Here is a 25,960-nt window from a genome sequence, read left to right on the forward strand (position 1 = left end):
GAGAAATGGGTCAAACTCCACACATAACACCTGAGGAGTGGAGATGGATGTCCGACCTATGTACCATCCGCCAAAACTTTGAGGACTCCACCAAGATGGTGAGCGGCGATTACGACATTATTAGCGTCACCATACCGCTTCTCTGCCTTCTAAAATGGTCTCTGCTCAAAAAACAACCATGATGCATTGCAGGCGGAGCGCGATGAGTTTGAGCAAGAAACAGTAGTGGGTGTGGGTGATAACACACAGCCCAGCCTCGTCTCATCACAACGTGCAGTGGAGGACTATGACGAGGAGGAGGATGAAGACATGGAGCAACTCTCTGGCCAAATTGAGGATATGACATGCAGTCATATCCTCGGTTCAGCGTGGCTGGCCAGAGAACAGGGTAGATGATGAGGAGGAGGAGGAGGAGGACAGCATGTTCAGTCATCGTGTTGGTCAGAATACTGAAGTGATGGCTGTTAAGAGTCTGGCACACATGGCTGACTTTATGGTAAGCTGCCTGTCTCGTGACCCTCGCGTTAAGAACATCTTGGCCGACAATCATTACTGGTTGGTAACACTGTTAGACCCACGCCAAAAGGAGAACTTTATGTCTCTTATTCCCGAGGCGGAGAGGTCAGGCAAAATGCAGCAGTTCCAGAAGGCCATAGTCACGGAAGTAGGCAAAGCATTCCCCTCACAAAACGCTAGCGGCATAGGTCAGGAATCTGTGGACAACCAAGGCGTACAGCCGAGAGGGGCACAAGTCCAATCCGCCAGAGGTAGGGGAACAGTCTTTAAGATGTGGGACAGTTTTCTCAGCCCCTCACATACCACAGCCCCTGAGGTGCGGGGTAGTGCCACAAGAAATCCTAAGTTTGCCCAGATGCTCAAGGAGTACCTTGCAGATCAAACAACTGTACTCCGACATTCCTCTGTGCCTTACAATTAATGAGTATCCAAGCTGGACACGTGGCATGAATTGGCTCTCTACGCCTTGGAAGTCCTGGCCTGCCCTGCCGCTAGCGTTTTGTCAGAGCGTGTTTTTAGTGCCGCAGGTGGAATCATTACAGATAAACGCACCAGCCTGTCAACTGTAAATGCTGACAGGCTGACTCTGATCAAGATGAACAAGGGTTGGATTGGGCCAGACTTCACCACACCACCAGCAAATGACAGCGGAATTTAAAGTTTGTAACGGGAATTTGCCATCTACCTCCACTCACCCATGGTAACATGCTTCTAGACTTTGGCTAATCGCTGGACTGCTCCTCCTTCTCCTCATGCGCCATCATGATGACCGTTACAATAGTTAGGCCGTTGTTTCAGGTATACCCCCAGTGGTAAATTTTTTCGCCCATTCTTTCAGAATGGGCATTACAACGACAGGAGACCCGCTCCTTTGCAATGGGAACAATGTTTTGAGGCCCTCATGCATATCTCTATCCAGGGACAATATGGAGCCTGACGCTGCCACCGACAGGCACACGCGTGCGGTTTTTAAATGCAAGCACGGACGCAATAAGAACCTAACAGGTTTTTAGGAGCGACAATTACTGAGAAGTCTGACACTATCAGCCACTGCTGACTGACGTGTATTATACACTACACTTGTGCGTTATATAATAGTTTGTGAAAAATGCACACAAGTGCACCTGTACGCTGCCACCGACAGGCACACACGTGCGGTTTTTAAATGCAAGCACGGACGCACTAAGAACCTAATAGGTTTTTAGGAGCGACAATTACTGAGAAGTCTGACACTATCAGCCACTGCTGACTGACGTGTATTATACACTACACTTGTGCGTTATATAATAGTTTGTGAAAAACGCACACAAGTGCACCTGTACGCTGCCACCGACAGGCACACATGTGCGGTTTTTAAATGCAAGCACGGACGCAATAAGAACCTAACAGGTTTTTAGGAGCGACAATTACTGAGACGTCTGACACTATCAGCCACTGCTGACTGACGTGCATTATACACTACACTTGTGCGTTATATAATAGTTTGTGAAAAACGCACACAAGTGCACCTGTACGCTGCCACCGACAGGCACACACGTGCGGTTTTTAAATGCAAGCACGGACGCAATAAGAACCTAACAGGTTTTTAGGAGCAAAAATTACTGAGAAGTCTGACACTATCTGGACTGTTTTAGACTGTGTACACCAGCCCCAGATATGATGAAGGCTGGTATACGGTCACCACTAGGAATGGCTATATACCCTGTCTGCCTGCCTGCCTGTATACTGCTACAATAGTCCTGACAAGGACTCTTCTGGTCACTAGCCTGTATTCCGACCTGGCTATACCCTGCCTGTATATAGCAACAATAGTCCTGAGAAGGCCTCTGCTACTGTTCTCCGACCTGGCTATACCCTGCCTGCCTGTATACAACTATAATAGTCCTGAGAAGGACTTCTGGTCACACTGTTTGCAGTTCTGCTCCGGAACTAACTATAAAGGGCCGCAAACCTTTCCCTGAAGCAGCAACCCTCTCCCTGCACTGACTGTCTGGATGGCTGTGAGCAGAGCACAGCGCGCCCGCCGGTATAAAGGCTCGGTCACGCTGTGCGGGCCGGCCAATCACTGCAATTCCACAACTAACAGGGCTGTGGCATTGCAGTGGTCTGCCAGCCAATCCCTGCATGAGGGTTGGCTCTCAAAAGAGCGCCAACATGCAGGGATGAAGACCATGAGTAAAGCACGAGTATCGCGAGATTACTCGGTCCTGGCCGAGTAGCCCGAGTACAGTGATACTCGTGCGAGTACCGAGTAGTAACAAGCATACTCGCTCATCACTAATTATCATAGCTATCAGAGCCACAGCACTCTATATTTCCCTATATTGAAGTTTGGTTGTCATCTGGTGGTTCATCTTGTAATATATTGTTATATATTATATATTTGTATATATTTATTGGCTATATAGATATACATATATAAGTTTTTTATGCTTATTTGCACGTTATGAAATATCTTTCTACATTATTTATTTATTTTATTTTTTGAGATAATAATTCATTATACTTATGGGCATATGTAGCTTATGTGGGCATTAATATATAATTTAAAGTGGTATTTTGTGTACTAATATGAAGTAGGTCCCTCAAATCTTCTTATGTATCATACTCTCATTTTAATGTTGTAACTTTTTTAATTATAATTTCCAATTAAAGATAATTTTATTTTATCCTAATTTAACTCCATTTTTGGGGGTTCTTGTTGGCTCCTATTGTTTGTTAATTCTATTCCTGGAGTTTGGTTTTTTTTGGGGAGGGAGGGATCTCACCCTAATATGATACCAATTTGATATTATTGATAATATCATGCACTTCCATGTACTGCATCTGTCCAGTTACCTCAGAGACTCAACACAATTATTATGTCTGTTTTATGAAATCCCATGGAATTATCTCTATTTGTTTCCTACCATGGATGAGCATTTCCTTTATTCAAATATACCATACCTCATGAACTGGGTCTGATTTGTTTTAAACACATTCTCACTATGAAGGAAGCGACTGCGAAACACGTGTCAAGGGCTGTCCTTGCGGTAATTATACATACACTCTTTATCTTCCATGTGGTTACTTTATCTGATGTTCCCTCTTGCATCCTCCCTGGTCAGTAATTACTTGTCTGTACAGCGTCCTTTTGCTGAACAAGACACAATATACTTAAGTCTCTGGTTGTTCTGACCAGGACTTTCTTTAGTATGGTTACATTACCACCTTATGGCCGTGTGAGAATATGCACTTTACACTTTATATTTATACTTTTACCCTAATAGGTAAAACATTTTCATAATTTTTTCTCACTCTCCACTGCCACCTGGTTGTGAATCATATGCATTGCACTTTATTTTTTCCATTTTTTTACTATCTATGGTGCTCTTTGCCACTTAGTGCACAAGTTAAAGCCTCATATTGTATTTATCTTTTACCCTGTAATATTACGCTTTACTGGCACTTGGTTGTTATATGCATTTGCATTTTATTTATGTAACCATATTTATCTATTTTTCCATGGAAAATTGATTGTATTTTATACTTTGTTATCACTTGGACCTTTTTGATCTGGTGTCCTCTTCTCCCTTTTTAGGTGTTTTTATTTTGAGAATTTAATAAAAGTACAAATGATTTTATTTATTTATGTGTGGAGTTTTTCATGTAGGCTTTAACTCACATTCTCACTATGATTGCAAGATACATGTTTGTCAAAATAATTTTATACTTTCATCTCTTTTCTTTATTCTGAAGGGTAATTATTTTACTTTTTTGGAGAACATCTACCATCAGAAACTTGGCACTATGATGGGCTTGAAAATAGTACAAACGTATGCAAATTTATTTATGTCTAATTTTGAATCATTTTTTCATCTGAAACAGCCCTTTTAAGAAACACATTGTTAGCTGCATACGATACATAGATGACCTGTTTTTTTATTTCGTATAATTCAGTCAACAACATCCATACATTACATTTTTGAATTCAGTCTAATAATTGGGGTCTTATCTTCATTCCCATTATTAATAAATATAGCATTGATTTTCTTGACTTGACCTTCTTTTATTGTGATTACTGAACTCTCACTAAAACATTTTCAAATAAGTTAACACTAATGGCTATGTGCACTACAAAAGTGGTCGCTACTCCAAGTGACTATTAAATCTTCCTCACAAACAATATAAAAGAATTGGAAAAAAAATATAGTACTTGATTCTGATTTTATAAGACAAGCAGAGATTTTAACCTTCACATTCTTTGAACACATCTATCCTAAAAAACGTATTAAACCTTTAATGACCATGGGCAGTAAAATTACTCCCCGTCGGCTACTGCCGACAACTGGCGGAGATCTGCGCATATGTCAGCTGATTTATACAGCTGGCATTTGTGCCTTCCAGGCACAAGTCGATCCACATTTCACCCATGCCTCTTAACCCCTTAAATTGTGTTGTCAAAATGTGACAGCCATTTAAATCCCTGCTGCAATAAATCTTCATTTACCCGACTCCATCGGTGTTGCAGTGACATGATCACTTTGAGCTGATAGTTGTCATGGTAGCATAGGGTCATGTGATGATCCCTGTAGCTCACATAACTCATTTCCTGTTTCACCCGGCTAGCTACTGCCAGAGACAAGAGGTGATTGTTTCTGGTAATCCCAGCTGTAGAGCTGTGATCAACAGAAATAAATGAGAGATCAGACTACTGATCCTTATAGTCCCTAGGGGTCCAATAAAATAAAAAAGTAGACAAGGTTTTAATAAATGAAAAATAAAAAAGCCTAAAAGTTCAAATTAAAACATTGAGAATTAAAGGGTTAAAAATAACAAATATACACATAGTTAATATTGCCGCGTTCAGAAATGCCCAATCTACAAAAATATTAAATCAATTAATCTAATCAGTAATCAACGTTTCAGCAAGAGTAATCCAAAAACCAAAATTGTTTTTGTTTGTCACAATTTTTGCGCAAAATGAAATAACAGGTGATTAAAATGTGGCATCTGCGCAAAAATGGTGGCATTAAAAAAGTAAAAAATCATATCATATCATAAAGTATCATAAAAAATAAGCTGTCACTGAGACATAGATCCCAAAAAATGAGAACACAACGGGTAGCAGAAGGTGGCACTAAAAGTGCACCACTTTTTTTGGCCAAATTTCTGATTTTTTTTAACCCCTTAGATAAAAGTAAATCTATACATCTTTGGTGTCTATGAACTTGTACTAACCTGAGGCATCACACCGACACATCAGCTTTACCATATAGTGAACATCGTAAATAAAATGTCTCAAAAACTATCATGCAATCGCACTTTATTTGCAATTTGTCCGCACTTGGAATTTTTTAGCTATTTTCCAGTACACTATATGGTAAAACTTATGGTTTCATTTTTAAGTACAACTCATCCCGCAAAAAACAAGCCCTCATGTGGCAAGATTGCTAGAAAAATAAAAAGTTAATGTTCTCAGAAGAAGCTTTTTAATGTCAGTCACATTTTGCTATCTATCGTATTAAATACCCTTGTAATAAACAATATATCGGCAGAACCATATAACCTCTTCATAATATAAAAAATTCTCATAGATACAATGTCCTTAGTAGTTTTTTTTATTACATGGCCTTTACAAATATTTTTTGTTTTTGTTCTTTTATTATGTCTTTTTTATTAAACTTTAACCATTAAACAGTAAACACTATTATTAACATTTCCATCAAAATAAAATAATAATGTATCATCCAGTACGCAGACTGGGATAACTTCTAGATACAAAAGATTTATTGTAAGCATTGTTGGAAGCTCGTTTATTAGCAATTGGGAAAATAAAAAGTGCAGTGAGATTAAGAACGTACAAACAATAAAATAAGTCAAACTAAAATAACAGTCGAGGTAAAAGGTTGCACCATTTTTTCTTTTCCTCCTTATTGCAATATTTTACTACAAATTTTCCATTTTAATAGAAATCTACCCGCCTGCGCTTCATTAATAAAAGCTTTGATAAAAGCTTTGATAGGTTGCACATTACTCCCTTTCCAAGAAATGTAGTATTTGTATCTTACAAAATCACATCATGTGAACAACAATATGGCTTTTAGCCCTCTATTATCTCTGACAAGACCCTATTGCATTACTGTTTCTTCAATTCTATAGATTAACTTTCCGATTCTCCCAATTTAATCTCTGAATGATCTTTATTTTCCAATTTTGTCCCATAAATGTTATTATGTCTTCTCTCCCAACTCCACAACAAGTGAAGAGTCAGAGATTGAGTGCATTGGAGATCGATGCATGACCGCCTGTCAATACGCTTACAACCGTGAGTGCAAATATATTCTTTTTGTTAACAAAGTTTCAGTTTCCCAATCTCAGGTCTGGTTTTGTGAAATCTTTGTACTTCTTTATAGATGGAGATAATTTTAAATCGTTATTTAAAAATTGTGCGAATGAAAGTGTGTGTGGAACCAAAGGATCCTTAGCAGTGGAAAACATAATATTTCGTTTTTTTGTCCTCTGCTGCAATGGAAGTTTATGCAACATTGGAAAATATGAACGTAAGTTTCACATGTTATTTCTTATAGGTAATAAATGACTGATGAACACGTCTTCAATCTTATGAATATGTAACTTTTTGCAGCCTTCAATTAACCAATTTACGACACCCTTATGGAAAAAATTACGGCAGAAAAGGATATTTATCCTGATCCACCATTTAAAAACGTTGACAAGAAAAAAGTGAATAGCGCCCCCTAGCATTGGATAATCTCTGGGGTTTCAGCTACTAGGGGTAGCTGATACCCAGCTGATACCCTGGAGATCATGATTCACTCTGTTTTTTTCCGGTCCCCTGTCACGTGATCACCATTATACACCATATAACTGTGATGACATTACAGTAAATGGCAGCACCGGTAAAAAAATGATATATCTCACACCTAGCATGATAAAACATGTCAGATGGGAGATAAATCTCCTCCCCCGGTCACCTCCAGTCCTCCGGTGTGGCCAAAGTGCCCCCCTAGCCCCCTCCCAATCATCTAAAATGGCAGCCGCATGAGTGGCGCACTTTTCGCATTCATCCTCCTCCTCATATTTCAATCACAACTGATGTGTCAAAAACAACAGAAAAGTCCTTCCTAGGTCCAGCCAGGTCACTCCCTTTCGGCTTCTGGTCTCTCCCCCAGACTCCCAGTACCTTTTACAGCATTGATCCTCTACAATCCCTCCTCCTCCTCAAAAGATGTCGATTGCATGTGCAGAGAGCAGCTCTCTTCACTGACCTTACTGCAGCTCCTACTTCCGGGATGTGGAGTGTGTGTGCAGTATTCTCAGGTCACTGCACCCACACTACTCATATGGAGTGCCTGTAATTTCAGAAATTGGGGGATACATTCACTGTGTGTACCCCCAATATCCTGGAAGGTTCAGAGTCATCGTGGGACCTCGAAAATGGATTACGTTGGACAGGATTTTTTATTTTTTTGTCAATAAATTGGTGAATGAGGGAATGTGTTGGGGAGTGTTTTTTTAAATACATTTTTGTCTTTATTTTTTATTACTGACTGGGTTATTGATGTTGGGTATCTGATAGATGCCGCAACATTACTAACCACTGGGCTTGATGCCTGCAGACATTACACAACTGGAGTCAACCCCATATATTACCTGTTTGCTACCGCATCAGAGCAATGGGATGAGCTGTAGCAAAGTGCCAGAATTGGCGCTCTTAATGAATGCACCACTTCTTGGGGTGGCTGTAGACTGCTATGATTAGGCTGGGAAGGGCCAAATAACCATGGCCCTTTCAACACTGAATATACCACACCACAACTGTACGTTTTACTTTTGCTAGTAATCCAATTAGGGGGGACCCCACATTTGTTTTTTAATTATTAATGCTTAATTTAAAACAACAGCCTGAGTGGCCCTCTCTTTTGGATTACCAGCTAACGCAAAGCTGTCAGCTGTCGTCTTTACATTAAGGAATAACGTTTGGAACTCCATTCTATGTCTGAACTGGGTGCAAAAAACCTAAAAAACATCACTATGGGGAGATAAGGTATGCACACCAGTGACTATGGAAGGGGAATACATGTAATAGCAGAAACTGCTGTGTGAATACTGACATGAAAAATTCAATAGCTATATGTATAGAATGAAATGTGAAAAATGGAACCTGCATTACTGCCATGAATATATGAATAAAGAGAAATTTAGCTACTGAATTGATCAATGCAATAGAGCCCCAACACTACGCCAAAGTATTTCTCTACGTTGGGGTCCCTAGCTTGTGTGTGTCCTCTCATGCAGTTAAAAAACTTACCGTGTATGGGAAGCTGAGACCCAGGCTATATATACGATGTGGATTGGCAATAGGTGTGTATGGGGAGGGTTCACAAACGAAAAACTACTAACATTAAGGAATAACGTTTGGAACTCCATTCTATGTCTGAACTGGGTGCAAAAAACCTAAAAAACATCACTATGGGTAGATAAGGTATGCACACCAGTGACTATGGAAGGGGAATACATGTAATAGCAGAAACTGCTGTGTGAATACTGACATGAAAAATTCAATAGCTATATGTATAGAATGAAATGTGAAAAATGGAACCTGCATTACTGCCATGAATATATGAATAAAGAGAAATTTAGCTACTGAATTGATCAATGCAATAGAGCCCCAACACTACGCCAAAGTATTTCTCTACGTTGGGGTCCCTAGCTTGTGTGTGTCCTCTCATGCCGTTAAAAAACTTACCGTGTATGGGAAGCTGAGACCCAGGCTATATATACGATGTGGATTGGCAATAGGTGTGTATGGGGAGAGTTCACAAACGAAAAACTACTAACATTAGGGAATAACGTTTGGAACTCCATTCTATGTCTGAACTGGGAGCAAAAAACCTAAAAAACATCACTATGGGGAGATAAGGTATGCACACCAGTGACTATGGAAGGGGAATACATGTAATAGCAGAAACTGCTGTGTGAATACTGACATGAAAAATTCAATAGCTATATGTATAGAATGAAATGTGAAAAATGGAACCTGCATTACTGCCATGAATATATGAATAAAGAGAAATTTAGCTACTGAATTGATCAATGCAATAGAGCCCCAACACTACGCCAAAGTATTTCTCTACGTTGGGGTCCCTAGCTTGTGTGTGTCCTCTCATGCAGTTAAAAAACTTACCGTGTATGGGAAGCTGAGACCCAGGCTATATATACGATGTGGATTGGCAATAGGTGTGTATGGGAAGGGTTCACAAAACGCTGTCGTCTTTAGGCTGCAGCCGTTTGCCTTACCCTAGCTGGCTGTCAAAAATTGGGGGTTCTGTCATTTTTTTATTTTTTTTTCTGGCTAAATACAAAGCTAAACTCCCTTTACTGCCACATGAAAGGCAGTAGAGGGTGCCAACTTAGAATTTGTAGGGACATGGGACATTATATATGTATTTGACAGCTATCCATCCATTAATCCATCCTAAGTTTTAGGATTTGCAGTGTTTTGGACACAGAGTATTTTCAATGCATCCAAAAAGCTGCGTTGTGCAGTACAAATGCAATGGAAGTATTTTTAAAAATCTCATTTTTTCATGCCCATTGTGCTTGTTTTCTCTACAGCATAAACTGTCCTGTGGCGCAGCTTCCTGAGCTGCAGGATGTCAAGTTATGCTGTGGTCAACTGCATTCTCTTATGGACAACACTTGCATCTCCATAGGAGGTCTGGCACTAGACGCAGTGTTGCCGGGTCATGGTCACATAGCCTAAAAGTGAGAAATTTGGTGCTACAGCAACATTTTTGTGAAGTACCTGTGGATTCAAAACGCCCACTATACCCCTGAATAAAATCCTTGAGGATGTTCTTGGTAGACAACCACACTTTATCACCCACCAGAAATGTAGATCCTATAGATCGTTGCTTTTCAGCAAAATGTTTTTGTCTGCACAGAGCCACCCCAATGTTCCGTACCTCCATCCAAACATCATCCAATTGTTGAACCGCCAAGTCATCCACTGGACACAATAAATCCAACCTGGAAAATTCATCAAAATGGGGGTGAAAAACGTATTTACAGAAAAACAGAGAGGTGCCAGTGGATTAATTAACCCAATAATTGAATGGAAATTCAGCCACTGGCAATGAGGAACACCATTCATCCTGCTAAGATGAGGCCAGACACCTTAAAATCTGTTCCAGTGACTGATTTGACCTCTCTGTCTAACCGTTGGCTTAAGGATGGTAGGCAGAGGAGAAAGTCATGTCAATATTCAATCTTTTGCAAAACTCCCTCCAAAATGTAGACAAGAATTGCACCCCTCTGTCAAACACCAAGGTCAGAGGCACGCCATGCAACCGTACAATGTGCTCAATAAACAACTTAGTATTTCAGTGTTGGGCAATCCCGCCAAGGGAACAAAATGTGCTTGTTTGCTAAACCTGTAAATCACTACCCACACCACTGTCTTGCCATTGGAAAGAGGGAGATCAGTGATAAAATCTATGGACAAATAAGTCCAAGGCCTATCCGGAATTGGCAATGGCACCAATTCCCTGGCCGGCCTGTTATGGGAGACCGCATAAGTCCGCATATTACAAGGAGACACAAACATGGTGATATCAAAAGACAAAGAAGACCATCACAATTCTAGCAATAGTTCTCCAGGTGGCCAAGACTCCAGGGTAATCATTGAGAGCAGAGTTGTGGAACTCTCGGAGAACCCTCCACCAAAACTAAGCATGGGCGAAGAGCTTGTTATCATTAAAAATGCAACAACCTAGCCTGTCTGGAAGTTAAACATTTGGCAGACTCAATGTATGACAGGGTCTTGTGGTCTGTAATCACTGTGATCTGATGAACAGCCCCCCCTAAAAAGTGCCTCCATTCTTCAAAGGCCAATTTTATGACCAACAACTCCCGATAACCAACATCATAGTTTTTCTCCATGGGAGAAAATTTCCTGGAGAAAAAACCACATGGTCTTAAATTAGTCAAAGTGACGGGTCCCTGAGACAGCAACGCACCCACTCACACATCTGATGCATCCACCTCCACAATGAATGGCTCTGAGAGATCGGGCTGAACCAACACAGGAACAGACATAAAATATTTTTTAATTCTGTAAATGCTTCAACTGCCAGAGATGACGGACTTTAAGATCAGCCCCCTTATGAGTGAAATCAGTGAGCGGCTTGAGCACCTGAGAAAACCACTTGAATTTGCGATAATAGTTGGCGAAACCCAGAAAACGCTGTAGACCCTTGAAGTCTCTGAGTTGTGCCCAATTAAAAATGGCTTGTACCTTTCTGGGATCCATACTAAAACCCTTGGCAGAGAGGATAATCCCCAGAAAGGCAGGTTCTTGGACACTAAAATAACATTTCCCAGGTTTAGTGAACAGAGAATTCTCCCGTAACCTAATAAGAAACGCACATAAATGACCAATGTGAGAATCTTTGTTATGGGAAAAAATAAGCATATCATCCAGCTTTACAACCATAAAGCACCCAATAAAATCAGAAAAATCATCATTAATGAAGGTTTGAAATACAGCAGGCATGTTCATGAGACCAAAAGGCATGACTACATTTTCAAACAAACCCTCGGAGGTGAGAAATGCCATTTTCCACTCGTCCCTCTAGAGATGAGCGAACCAGCCACGGTTCAGCTCGAGCTCGGTTCGCCGAACCGAGGTCCCGTTCGAGTTCGATTCGGCGAACGTTCGACGAACCGAACTCGAACCAATAGGAAATAATGGGAGGCAATCACAAACATAAAAATGCATTATAAATGTACACATACAGTTAATAAATAGTGATGAGCGAGTACTAAAAAGCTCGGGTGCTCGAAGCTCGGGCCGAGCCTCCCAAGATACTCGTGTACTCGGCCCGAGCAACGAGCCCAATGTTATCCTATGGGAGACCCGAGTATTTTTGTGAAATGACCCCCCGGCAGCATGGAGAAACCCTAAAAATGTCACAAAAGTCTCAGAAGAGTGCTCAAATGACATGGCAACAGCATGGGGAAGACCCCTTGAAGCATTTATCACTGAAAAGTCACAGCTGTGAACAATTTTGTCCGCGTTTTACGCCATTTTTACGGACTCACCAGAAAACCTTCCAAAATGACCCCAAAATGATTTTTCATGGCGGAAATGTTAAGGGCACATATCCAATAGTGAGATAGAGCTGGTGTATGTTACTTTTTGAGATTAATACATGAAAGATTTTACGTGAAAACATTGTGTGGCACTCCGATGTCCCTGAGAAGAGACGTACATGAAGGCCTCTTGAGTCTAATGTGCCCATTTTGAGGAAGTGAGTCTTTGTAGTATTTTCCTTTGCCAGGGCAGTCCAAAATTGTGAGGTTCACCAATGCCCCTGCATACAGACGTGCATGAGGGCCTCAAAACATTAAGTGTCCATTGTCAGGAAGTGGGTGTATTATAGTATAGCCCTTAGGCAGGGCAGCCAAAAATTGGGAGGCTCCACATTGTCCCTGGATAGAGACGTGCATGATGGCCTGTAAACCTGAAGTGCCCATTGTAAGGAAGTGGGTCTATTGTAGTATAGCCCTTAGGCAGGGCAGCCAAAAATTGGGAGGCTCCACGTTGTCCCTGGATAGAGACGTGCATGAGGGCCTGTAAACCTGAAGTGCCCATTGTAAGGAAGTGGGTGTATTATAGTATAGCCCTTAGGCAGGGCAGCCAAAAATTGGGAGGCTCCACATTGTCCCTGGATAGAGACGTGCATGATGGCCTGTAAACCTGAAGTGCCCATTGTAAGGAAGTGGGTCTATTGTAGTATAGCCCTTAGGCAGGGCAGCCAAAAATTGGGAGGCTCCACGTTGTCCCTGGATAGAGACGTGCATGATGGCCTGTAAACCTGAAGTGCCCATTGTAAGGAAGTGGGTGTATTATAGTATAGCCCTTAGGCAGGGCAGCCAAAAATTGGGAGGCTCCACGTTGTCCCTGGATAGAGACGTGCATGAGGGCCTGTAAACCTGAAGTGCCCATTGTAAGGAAGTGGGTCTATTGTAGTATAGCCCTTAGGCAGGGCAGCCAAAAATTGGGAGGCTCCACGTTGTCCCTGGATAGAGACGTGCATGAGGGCCTGTAAACCTGAAGTGCCCATTGTAAGGAAGTGGGTCTATTGTAGTATAGCCCTTAGGCAGGGCAGCCAAAAATTGGGAGGCTCCACATTGTCCCTGGATAGAGACGTGCATGAGGGCCTGTAAACCTGAAGTGCCCATTGTAAGGAAGTGGGTGTATTATAGTATAGCCCTTAGGCAGGGCAGCCAAAAATTGGGAGGCTCCACATTGTCTCTGGATAGAGACGTGCATGATGGCCTGTAAACCTGAAGTGCCCATTGTAAGGAAGTGGGTGTATTATAGTATAGCCCTTAGGCAGGGCAGCCAAAAATTGGGAGGCTCCACATTGTCCCTGGATAGAGACGTGCATGATGGCCTGTAAACCTGAAGTGCCCATTGTAAGGAAGTGGGTCTATTGTAGTATAGCCCTTAGGCAGGGCAGCCAAAAATTGGGAGGCTCCACGTTGTCCCTGGATAGAGACCTGTTAGGTTCTTAGTGCCTCCGTGCTTGCATTTAAAAACCGCACGTGTGTGCCTGTTGGTGGCAGCGTTCCGCTGCATTTGTGTGAGTTTTGCAAAAACTTGGATATAACGCACAAGTCTAGTGAATACACGTCAGCACAGCATTTCAAAATGCGCAAGGGCGTTGTCAACGAACAAGGAAGTGGACGTGATGGTGGTGCAGGCAGAGACCGAGGTTGTGTGCAAGCTCTAATTTCGCCACAACAAAGGGCCACATCTAGTCGCTCGCACGTCCTGTCCCAAATTCTTGGGGACCGCAGCAGTACACCGCTCTTGAACCAAGACCAGTGTCAACAGGTTGTTAGTTGGATAGCGGATAATGCTTCCAGTCAGATTGGCACCACCACAAACACTCTGTCTTCCACACGGTCAAGTGTCAATAGCCGTGATACTGCACCGCATATTTCAGAACCTGATCCTCCTTCCTACCACCAGGCCGAGTACACGTCCACGCTCCACGGACATTACTGATCCCACACTTGGACACTCGGAAGAGCTGTTCGTTCACGTTTCCATTCACAAATTCTGGCCTCTCGCCAGCTCCTGTTGAAGTGGGCCATGACGAGATTGTATGTACAGATGCCCAAATATTTGAGCAGCCACGTTCTCACGAAGTTGGCAACGTGTCTCAACAAGGGGTGGACGATGATGAGACACAATTGTCAGGAAGTCAGGAGGAGGAGCAGGGTGCGGAAGAGGAAGACGACGTGGTGGATGATCCAGTAACTGACCCAACCTGGCAGGAGGATATGCAGAGCGAGGACAGCAGTGCACAGGGGGAGGGAGGCGTAGCATCACAACAGGCAGTAAGAAGCAGAGTGTCAGGCAGACGTCAGGCAACTGTTCCCCGGAACAACACGACACAAGGTGCCTGTACAAATGTTAGGTCTTCCCGAGTCTGGCTGTAATACTATTGTATGTATTGAGGATTTCGATTGCGTTAGGGCAATGACAACCAGAGACGAGTTCTTGGTGCAAGACGTTTATAATATGCAACCAGCAAATATGTACATAAACGGAACAAAAACACAGTAGAACATAAATACAGGAAATACCTTCCAGGGACGGAGCGAAAGGGAATTCCCGGGACCGCGCACCGGACTCCCCCAGGGAGAACACCAAGAGCGAACCCCTATACAGGGACTGTCTGGCAATCACCCCAGAAGCCCTAAATGCGCAGCAGCCGGGACACAAAAGGGCAATAGGTAAGTCCAAAAATGTCCGTACGTGATGTGAGTCCAGAGTGGTATTAAACGGAAGGAACCGGGCAGAAGTGCCGACCAAAGACGGCAAACGGAGTCCGGGCACAGCTAGATGATACCAGATGAAGTCCAGAGTCGGTGTCGGTTGTTTTCCAAGAGGATCCGAATAACAATCAGGAACCAAAAGCAGCAGGGCAGGAGCACACAGGAAGCAGTATACTCAGGCACTGGACTAAGCTTTAGGGGCGGCTTTTAAACAGATGGAAAGGAAGTAGGGCAACAGAACAGAAAACTCCATGTTAACAAAGGGCAAGCTCTTTCAAAAGAAAACTGGAAAACCCGGAACTCTGACACTGGCAGTTTTTTAAGTTGGCTCCAGATGATTCTAAAAAGGCCATTTGCAACACCTGCCATGCCAGCATCAGCAGGGGTACCAAAACTAGCAGCCTGACCACCACCAGCATGATCAGGCACATGTCAGACAAGCACTTGACTTTGTGGGAAGTACAACAGAGTCGAGGAGCAGTGCTTGCTGATGTCACTGCTACGTCTTCGCTGGTTGTGCATGCGAGCCAATCCCCTGTCCATGCTGCCTGCGAACAAGCCTCCTCCACTCCTGCACCTGCAGTTGCCTACGCAGAAAGAACACCATCATCAAGCACGTCCTTGTCCCAGCGCAACGTTCAGTTATCCATTCAGCAAACCTTTGAACGCAGGCGCAAATACACTGCCAACACCCCACATGCCACAGTTCTAAATGCTAACATTTCGCGACTGCTTGCGCTGGAAATGTTGCCTTTTAGGCTGGTTGAGACAGAAGCATTCCGCGACCTGATGGTGGCAGCTGTCCCACGTTACTCGGTCCACAGCCGCCACTATTTCTCCCGGTGTGCCGTCCCCGCATTGGCATAACCACGTGTCACAAAACATCACACGTGCCCTGAACAACGCTGTTTCAGCCAAAGTCCACCTAACCACAGACACGTGGACAAGTGCATGTGGGCAAGGCCGCTATATCTCGTTGACGTCACACTGGGTTAATATTGTGCAAGCTGGGACCCAGTCTGAGCGAGGGACGGAACACGTCCTTCACACACCAAGTTTTGCAGGCCCTACCTCAGTCAGGGTTTCACCCACACTCTACAGCTCCGGAATGTCATGCTCCTCAGCCTCCTCCTCCTCCTGCGCATCCTGATCCACTTTACCCTCCACACCAGTCCCAAGCTGGAAGTGTCGCGGGCGGAGGAGGGGACGGTGCGCTCTCCCACTGCTCGGGTCCGGCTGACGCTGCTCTACGGCTGCTGCTGCTCGTTGGCTCGAGCGATGGCCGGATCCCGGGGACTCGCCCGTGAGTGAAAAGGGGTGGTTTGGGTTTTGGGGATATTGTCCGTGACGCCACCCACGGTTGTGGTGATTGTGTGGACACCACCGCTGCTCTGGACGGGGATCCCGGGAGCCTGTGACAGGGAGCAGCTTTGTTGTTATTTCTCCCCTCCGTGGGTAGGGGGGTTGGTTGTCCCGGGGCCTGGTGATGTGGTAGAGATGGATGACAGGCGGGTTGCGGGGCCTGATGAGGTGCAGGGTCGCAGGGGCAGCGCTGTGCCGCACGGCACGGAGGTACTCACTCAGCCCAATGATGATGACACAGTTCACGGTAAAACAAGTGGCTGGATGGACGGGTCACTCGGACGGCTGCGGTTGTTCCTCCCTGCAGGTTAGTGATGACTGTCTCTCCCTGCACCTAAGTTAAGTGTTGGTAGTGATGGTTTCCCAACGGTAACCCGCTCCCCGACCTGGATATGGGCCGGAGGAGCCCCTTTTGCCCACAGGCACTGGCCCTGGGAGACGGTTGCCCTTGGCGGTGGCTGTGTCTCCCCTTCACGGTTGTACGGTTGCCTTCTATCTGGACTTGGCTGTTTGGAAACCCTGAGGTTCCCTTCACTAACGGATTTGTCAAATTCACGGCGACACCAAGCCTTGCCGGGATCCGAAAGTCCTCTGCCAATGGTGCTGGCTTCTCTTTGTATACCGGTCCGGTAGGGCCGGGTCACCACCCGTCCACGGTCCTTACGGCAGACTCCAATCGGCCTCCACTGCAGACGGTCACCACATCCTGCCAACCTTGCTGTCCTGTCCGGGCCACCCACCCGGACCAACTTCAGGCTCTTTGCTGTCACTTTTCTCCTCTCTACTACTTTCCTCCTTCCACTTCCTTAGCTTAACTCTCACTGCCTGTGTTTTCCCTCCTCCTCGGTGGGTGGAGACCAACCGCCTGGCTCCACACCCTGGTGTGGACAACAGCCCCTGGGGAAGGCAACAAGGATTTTGTGTTTTGACTATGATATGCCTGCAGGGAGTGTGGGGTGTTTAAGTGTTGTGCTCTGTGGCCCCTGGCTTGTCCAGGGCGACACAGAAGCACTGCAGCACTGCCTCGGCGAAGCGGCAACAGGCAGTGCTGAAGCTAATCTGCATAGGTGACAAACCCCACAATGCAGAAGAGGTGTGGACAGCTCTGAAACAGCAGGCAGATCACTGGCTCACAACTCTGAACCTAAAGCCATGAAAGGTCGTGTGTGACAATGGCCGGAACCTGGTGGCGGCTTTGAGGCGAGGCCAGCTGACACATGTTCCATGCGTGGCCCATGTGCTCAACCTCGTGGTTCAGCAGTTTCTAAAGTCATACTCAGAGCTGTCTGATCTGCTGGTAAAAGTTCGCCGCCTGTCTGCACATTTTCGAAAGTCACCTACTGCTTCAGCCGGCCTTGCCGGCTTAAGACGCCGTTTGCATCTTCCGGCACACAGACTGGTGTGTGATGTCCCCACGCGTTGGAATTCAACTCTGCACAAGTTGGTCATGATATGTGAGCAGAAAAGGGCAGTTGTTGAGTACCTGCATCACCTAAGCCGTCGGGAAATGGGTCAAACTCCACACATAACACCTGAGGAGTGGAGATGGATGTCCGACCTATGCACCATCCGCCAAAACTTTGAGGACTCCACCAAGATGGTGAGCGGCGATGACGACATTATTAGCATCACCATACCGCTTCTCTGCCTTCTAAAATGGTCTCTGCTCAAAAAACAACCATGATGCATTGCAGGCGGAGCGCGATGAGTTTGAGCAAGAAACAGTAGTGGGTGTGGGTGATGATAACACACAGCCCAGCCTCGTCTCATCACAACGTGCAGTGGAGGACTATGACGAGGAGGAGGATGAAGACATGGAGCAACTCTCTGGCCAAATTGAGGATATGACATGCAGTCATATCCTCAGTTCAGCGTGGCTGGCCAGAGGACAGGGTAGATGATGAGGAGGAGGAGGAGGAGGACAGCATGTTCAGTCATCGTGTTGGTCAGGATACTGAAGTGATGGCTGTTAAGAGTCTGGCACACATGGCTGACTTTATGGTAAGCTGCCTGTCTCGTGACCCTCGCGTTAAGAACATCTTGGCCGACAATCATTACTGGTTGGTAACACTGTTAGACCCACGCTAAAAGGAGAACTTTATGTCTCTTATTCCCGAGGCGGAGAGGTCAGGCAAAATGCAGCAGTTCCAGAAGGCCATAGTCACGGAAGTAGGCAAAGCATTCCCCTCACAAAACGCTAGCGGCATAGGTCATGAATCAGTGGACAACCGAGGCGTACAGCCGAGAGAGTTACAAGTCCAATCCGCCAGAGGTAGGGGAACAGTCTTTAAGATGTGGGACAGTTTTCTCAGCCCCTCACGTACCACAGCCCCTGAGGTGCGGGGTAGTGCCAAAAGAAATCCTAAGTTTGCCCAGATGCTGAAGGAGTACCTTGCAGATCGAACAACTGTACTCCGACATTCCTCTGTGCCTTACAATTATTGGGTATCCAAGCTGGACACGTGGCATGAATTGGCTCTCTACGCCTTGGAAGTCCTGGCCTGCCCTGCTGCTAGCATTTTGTCAGAGCGTGTTTTTAGTGCCGCAGGTGGAATCATTACAGATAAACGCACCCGCCTGTCAACTGAAAATGCTGACAGGCTGACTCTGATCAAGATGAACAAGGGTTGGATTGGGCCAGACTTCACCACACCACCAGCAAATGAGAGCGGAATTTAAAGTTTGCCATGTACCTCCACTCACCCATGGGTACACACTTCTGGACTTTGGATAATCGCTGGACTGCTCCTCCTTCTCCTCATGCGCCACCATGATGATGACCGTTACAAATTGCAATACTTAGGCCTTTGTTTCAGGTATACCCCCAGTGGTAAATTTTTTCGCCCATTCTTTGCAGAATGGACATTACAACGACAGGAGACCCGCTCCTTTGCAATGGGAACAATGTTTTGAGGCCCTCATGCACGTCTCTACCCAGGGACAACGTGGAGCCTCCCAATTTTTGGCTGCCCTGCCTAAGGGCTATACTACAATAGACCCACTTCCTTCCAATGGGCACTTCAGGTTTACAGGCCCTCATGCACGTCTCTACCCAGGGACAACGTGGAGCCTCCCAATTTTTGGCTGCCCTGCCTAAGGGCTATACTACAATAGACCCACTTCCTTCCAATGGGCACTTCAGGTTTACAGGCCCTCATGCACGTCTCTATCCAGGGACAACGTGGAGCCTCCCAATTTTTGGCTGCCCTGCCTAAGGGCTATACTACAATAGACCCACTTCCTTACAATGGGCACTTCATGTTTACAGGCCATCATGCACGTCTCTATCCAGGGACAATATGGAGCCTGACGCTGCCACCGACTGCCACACACATGCTGTTTTTAAATGCAAGCACGGACGCAATAAGAACCTAACTGGTTTTTAGGAGCGACAATTACTGAGAAGTCTGACACTATCAGACACTGCTAACTGACGTGTATTATACACTAGACTTGTGCGTTATATAATAGTTTGTGCAAAACGCGCACCTGTACCCTGCCACCGACTGCCACACACGTGCTGTTTTTAAATGCAAGCACGGACGCAATAAGAACCTAACTGGTTTTTAGGAGCGACAATTACTGAGAAGTCTGACACTATCAGACACTGCTGACTGACGTGTATTATTATACACTAGACTTGTGCGTTATATAATAGTTTGTGCAAAACGCGCACCTGTACCCTGCCACCGACAGGCACACACGTGCGGTTTTTAAATGCAAGCACGGACGCAATAAGAACCTAACTGGTTTTTCGGAGCGACAATTACTGAGAAGTCTGACACTTTCAGACACTGCTGACTGACGTGTATTATACACTAGACTTCTGCGTTATATAATAGTTTGTGCAAAACGCGCACCTGTACGCTGCCACTGACTGCCACACACGTGCTGTTTTTAAATGCAAGCACGGACGCAATAAGAACCTAACTGGTTTTTAGGAGCGACAATTACTGAGAAGTCTGACACTATCAGACACTGCTAACTGACGTGTATTATACACTAGACTTGTGCGTTATATAATAGTTTGTGCAAAACGCGCACCTGTCCCCTGCCACCGACTGCCACACACGTGCTGTTTTTAAATGCAAGCACGGACGCAATAAGAACCTAACTGGTTTTTCGGAGCGACAATTACTGAGAAGTCTGACACTTTCAGACACTGCTGACTGACGTGTATTATACACTAGACTTGTGCGTTATATAATAGTTTGTGCAAAACGCGCACCTGTACGCTGCCACTGACTGCCACACACGTGCTGTTTTTAAATGCAAGCACGGACGCAATAAGAAACTAACTGGTTTTTAGGAGTGACAATTACTGAGAAGTCTGACACTATCAGACACTGCTGACTGACGTGTATTATTATACACTAGACTTGTGCGTTATATAATAGTTTGTGCAAAACGCGCACCTGTACCCTGCCACCGACTGCCACACACGTGCTGTTTTTAAATGCAAGCACGGACGCAATAAGAACCTAACTGGTTTTTAGGAGCGACAATTACTGAGAAGTCTGACACTATCAGACACTGCTGACTGACGTGTATTATTATACACTAGACTTGTGCGTTATATAATAGTTTGTGCAAAACGCGCACCTGTACCCTGCCACCGACTGCCACACACGTGCCGTTTTTAAATGCAAGCACGGACGCAATAAGAACCTAACTGGTTTTTAGGAGCGACAATTACTGAGAAGTCTGACACTATCAGACACTGCTGACTGACGTGTATTATACACTAGACTTGTGCGTTATATAATAGTTTGTGCAAAACGCGCACCTGTACGCTGCCACCGACAGGCACACACGTGCTGTTTTTAAATGCAAGCACGGACGCAATAAGAACCTAACTGGTTTTTCGGAGCGACAATTACTGAGAAGTCTGACACTTTCAGACACTGCTGACTGACGTGTATTATACACTAGACTTGTGCGTTATATAATAGTTTGTGCAAAACGCGCACCTGTACGCTGCCACTGACTGCCACACACGTGCTGTTTTTAAATGCAAGCACGGACGCAATAGGAACCTAACTGGTTTTTCGGAGCGACAATTACTGAGAAGTCTGACACTTTCAGACACTGCTGACTGACGTGTATTATACACTAGACTTGTGCGTTATATAATAGTTTGTGCAAAACGCGCACCTGTACCCTGCCACCGACTGCCACACACGTGCTGTTTTTAAATGCAAGCACGGACGCAATAAGAACCTAACTGGTTTTTCGGAGCGACAATTACTGAGAAGTCTGACACTTTCAGACACTGCTGACTGATGTGTATTATACACTAGACTTGTGCGTTATATAATAGTTTGTGCAAAACGCGCACCTGTACGCTGCCACCGACTGCCACACACGTGCTGTTTTTAAATGCAAGCACGGACGCAATAAGAACCTAACTGGTTTTTAGGAGCGACAATTACTGAGAAGTCTGACACTATCAGACACTGCTGACTGACGTGTATTATTATACACTAGACTTGTGCGTTATATAATAGTTTGTGCAAAACGCGCACCTGTACCCTGCCACCGACTGCCACACACGTGCCGTTTTTAAATGCAAGCACGGACGCAATAAGAACCTAACTGGTTTTTAGGAGCGACAATTACTGAGAAGTCTGACACTATCAGACACTGCTAACTGACGTGTATTATACACTAGACTTGTGCGTTATATAATAGTTTGTGCAAAACGCGCACCTGTACCCTGCCACCGACTGCCACACACGTGCTGTTTTTAAATGCAAGCACGGACGCAATAAGAACCTAACTGGTTTTTAGGAGCGACAATTACTGAGAAGTCTGACACTATCAGACACTGCTGACTGACGTGTATTATTATACACTAGACTTGTGCGTTATATAATAGTTTGTGCAAAACGCGCACCTGTACCCTGCCACCGACTGCCACACACATGCTGTTTTTAAATGCAAGCACGGACGCAATAAGAACCTAACTGGATTTTAGGAGCGACAATTACAGAGAAGTCTGACACTATCAGACACTGCTAACTGACGTGTATTATACACTAGACTTGTGCGTTATATAATAGTTTGTGCAAAACGCGCACCTGTACCCTGCCACCGACTGCCACACACGTGCTGTTTTTAAATGCAAGCACGGACGCAATAAGAACCTAACTGGTTTTTCGGAGCGACAATTACTGAGAAGTCTGACACTTTCAGACACTGCTGACTGACGTGTATTATACACTAGACTTGTGCGTTATATAATAGTTTGTGCAAAACGCGCACCTGTACGCTGCCACTGACTGCCACACACGTGCTGTTTTTAAATGCAAGCACGGACGCAATAAGAACCTAACTGGTTTTTAGGAGCGACAATTACTGAGAAGTCTGACACTATCAGACACTGCTGACTGACGTGTATTATTATACACTAGACTTGTGCGTTATATAATAGTTTGTGCAAAACGCGCACCTGTACCCTGCCACCGACTGCCACACACGTGCTGTTTTTAAATGCAAGCACGGACGCAATAAGACCCTAACTGGTTTTTAGGAGCGACAATTACTGAGAAGTCTGACACTATCTGGACTGTTTTACACTGTGTACACCAGCCCCAGATATGATGAAGGCTGGTATACGGTCACCACTACCCTGCCTGCCTGCCTGTATACTGCTACAATAGTCCTGACAAGGACTCTTCTGGTCACTAGCCTGTATTCTGACCTGGCTATACCCTGCCTGTATATAGCAACAATAGTCCTGAGAAGGACTCTGCTACTGTACTCCGACCTGGCTATACCCTGCCTGCCTGTATACAACTAGAATAGTCCTGAGAAGGACTTCTGGTCACACTGTTTGCAGCCCTGCTCCGGAACTAACTATAAAGGGCCGCAAAGCTTTCCCTGAATCAGCGACACTCTCCCTGCACTGACTGTCTGGATAGTTGTGAGCAGAGCACAGCGCGCCGGCCGATATAAAGGCTCGGTCACGCTGTGCAGGCCGGCCAATCACTGCAATTCCACAACTAACAGGGCTGTGGCATTGCAGTGGTCTGCCAGCCAATCCCTGCATGAGGGCTGGCTCTCAAAAGAGCGCCAACATGCAGAAATGAAGACCACGAATACAGCACGAGTATCGCGAGATTACTCGGTCCCCACCGAGCAGCCCGAGTACAGCGATACTCGTGCGAGTACCGAGTAGTGACAAGCATGCTCGCTCATCACTATTAATAAACATTGCCATAACACTTACCGGTGCCCACGATGTGTCCTGCACTTTGTCTCCTGTCACTATTCCTTCCGATGATCGCTGCGTCCTCCCGATAACCAGCACAGACAGGACCTTCCGTGACGTCGTCAAAATAGCCATGTGACCAGTCATGTGTAGAGTTGAGCGCGGTTCGTGGTTCGTGGTTCTCCAGTTCGCGGCTCGAGTGATTTTGGGGCATGTTCTAGATCGAACTAGAACTCGAGCTTTTTGCAAAAGCTCGGTAGTTCTAGAAACGTTCGAGAACGGTTCTAGCAGCCAAAAAACAGCTAAATCATAGCTTGGTTTCTGCTGTAATAGTGTAAGTCACTCTGTGAATCAAACTATTATCACATTTCAGTGTATAGTGTGCGTGAACAGCGCCTTCAGATCACTGCTGTTTCTATAATGGCGATCGCCATTTTTTTTTTTTTTTTTTCTTGTCTTCCTTCCCTAAGCGCGCGCGTCTTGTGGGGCGGGCCAGCATGTCAGCCAATCCCAGACACACACACAGCTAAGTGGACTTTGAGCCAGAGAAGCAACGGCATGTGTGATAGGATCTGCATGTCACATGTCCCTGCATTATAAAACCGGACATTTTCTTCACGGACGCCATTATCTGCCTTCTGCGTCTTTGGTGTCAGACATCACTGTCGCAGCTCCGTCTTCCTGAGTCCTATAGCCGATACAGCTGTATGCGCTGCATACACAGCGTTAGACAGCTTAGGGAGAGCACTTTATAGCAGTCCTTTTAAGGGCTCCAACCGGCAGGGTCAGAGAGCCATAGGTGACAGGTCCTGCAAACAGCAACAGCGTCTGTGTAGCCCAGGTCAGGGATTTCCTACCTGCATTTCACCATTAGGAGGGAATAGAAAGGCAGTCTTCCATTCCTCTACCCAGAGCACCACAATCCTGCCACTGTACCCTCTTGTCCTCTGCACACTCCAACTGATAACTAAGCCATTATACTAGCAAACACTCAGTGTACCTAGTGGCATCCTAAACGTGGCTATTGGACTTTGCTATAGTCCCACTAGTGCAAAGACATTTGCAGAGCGCGTCTGCCTGCATTGCACACTACAACTCATTCTAACCAAGCCATTATACTAGCAAACACTCAGTGTACCTAGTGGCATCCTATACGTGGCTATTGGACTTTGCTATAGTCCCACTAGTGCAAAGACATTTGCAGAGCGCGTCTGCCTGCATTGCACACTACAACTCATTCTAACCAAGCCATTATACTAGCAAACACTCAGTGTACCTAGTGGCATCCTATACGTGGCTATTGGACTTTGCTATAGTCCCACTAGTGCAAAGACATTTGCAGAGCGCGTCTGCCTGCGTTGCACACTACAACTCATTCTAACCAAGCCATTATACTAGCAAACACTCAGTGTACCTAGTGGCATCCTATACGTGGCTATTGGACTTTGCTATAGTCCCACTAGTGCAAAGACATTTGCAGAGCGCGTCTGCCTGCGTTGCACACTACAACTCATTCTAACCAAGCCATTATACTAGCAAACACTCAGTGTACCTAGTGGCATCCTATACGTGGCTATTGGACTTTGCTATAGTCCCACTAGTGCAAAGACATTTGCAGAGCGCGTCTGCCTGCGTTGCACACTACAACTCATTCTAACCAAGCCATTATACTAGCAAACACTCAGTGTACCTAGTGGCATCCTATACGTGGCTATTGGACTTTGCTATAGTCCCACTAGTGCAAAGACATTTGCAGAGCGCGTCTGCCTGCGTTGCACACTACAACTCATTCTAACCAAGCCATTATACTAGCAAACACTCAGTGTACCTAGTGGCATCCTATACGTGGCTATTGGACTTTGCTATAGTCCCACTAGTGCAAAGACATTTGCAGAGCGCGTCTGCCTGCGTTGCACACTACAACTCATTCTAACCAAGCCATTATACTAGCAAACACTCAGTGTACCTAGTGGCATCCTATACGTGGCTATTGGACTTTGCTATAGTCCCACT

At 45.2% G+C, this 25,960-nt stretch overlaps 1 protein-coding gene across 1 annotated transcript in view; it reads left to right on the forward strand.

The window, feature by feature from the left end:
- Window positions 1-6,714: 6,714 nt before the first annotated feature.
- LOC142256728 (urokinase plasminogen activator surface receptor-like) overlaps window positions 6,715-25,960 on the forward strand; it is a gene marked incomplete at its 5' end in the record, with an annotated part of 54,570 nt that continues 35,324 nt past the window's right edge. Inside the window, 2 exons of the mRNA XM_075328582.1 lie at window positions 6,715-6,823; window positions 6,912-7,058. Of these exons, the coding sequence (XP_075184697.1) occupies window positions 6,715-6,823; window positions 6,912-7,058 (256 nt within the window). The remainder of the gene's footprint in view (window positions 6,824-6,911; window positions 7,059-25,960) is intronic.

This window comes from Anomaloglossus baeobatrachus, chromosome 11, assembly GCF_048569485.1.
Source record: "Anomaloglossus baeobatrachus isolate aAnoBae1 chromosome 11, aAnoBae1.hap1, whole genome shotgun sequence".
NCBI classification, from domain to species: Eukaryota; Metazoa; Chordata; class Amphibia; order Anura; family Aromobatidae; genus Anomaloglossus; species Anomaloglossus baeobatrachus.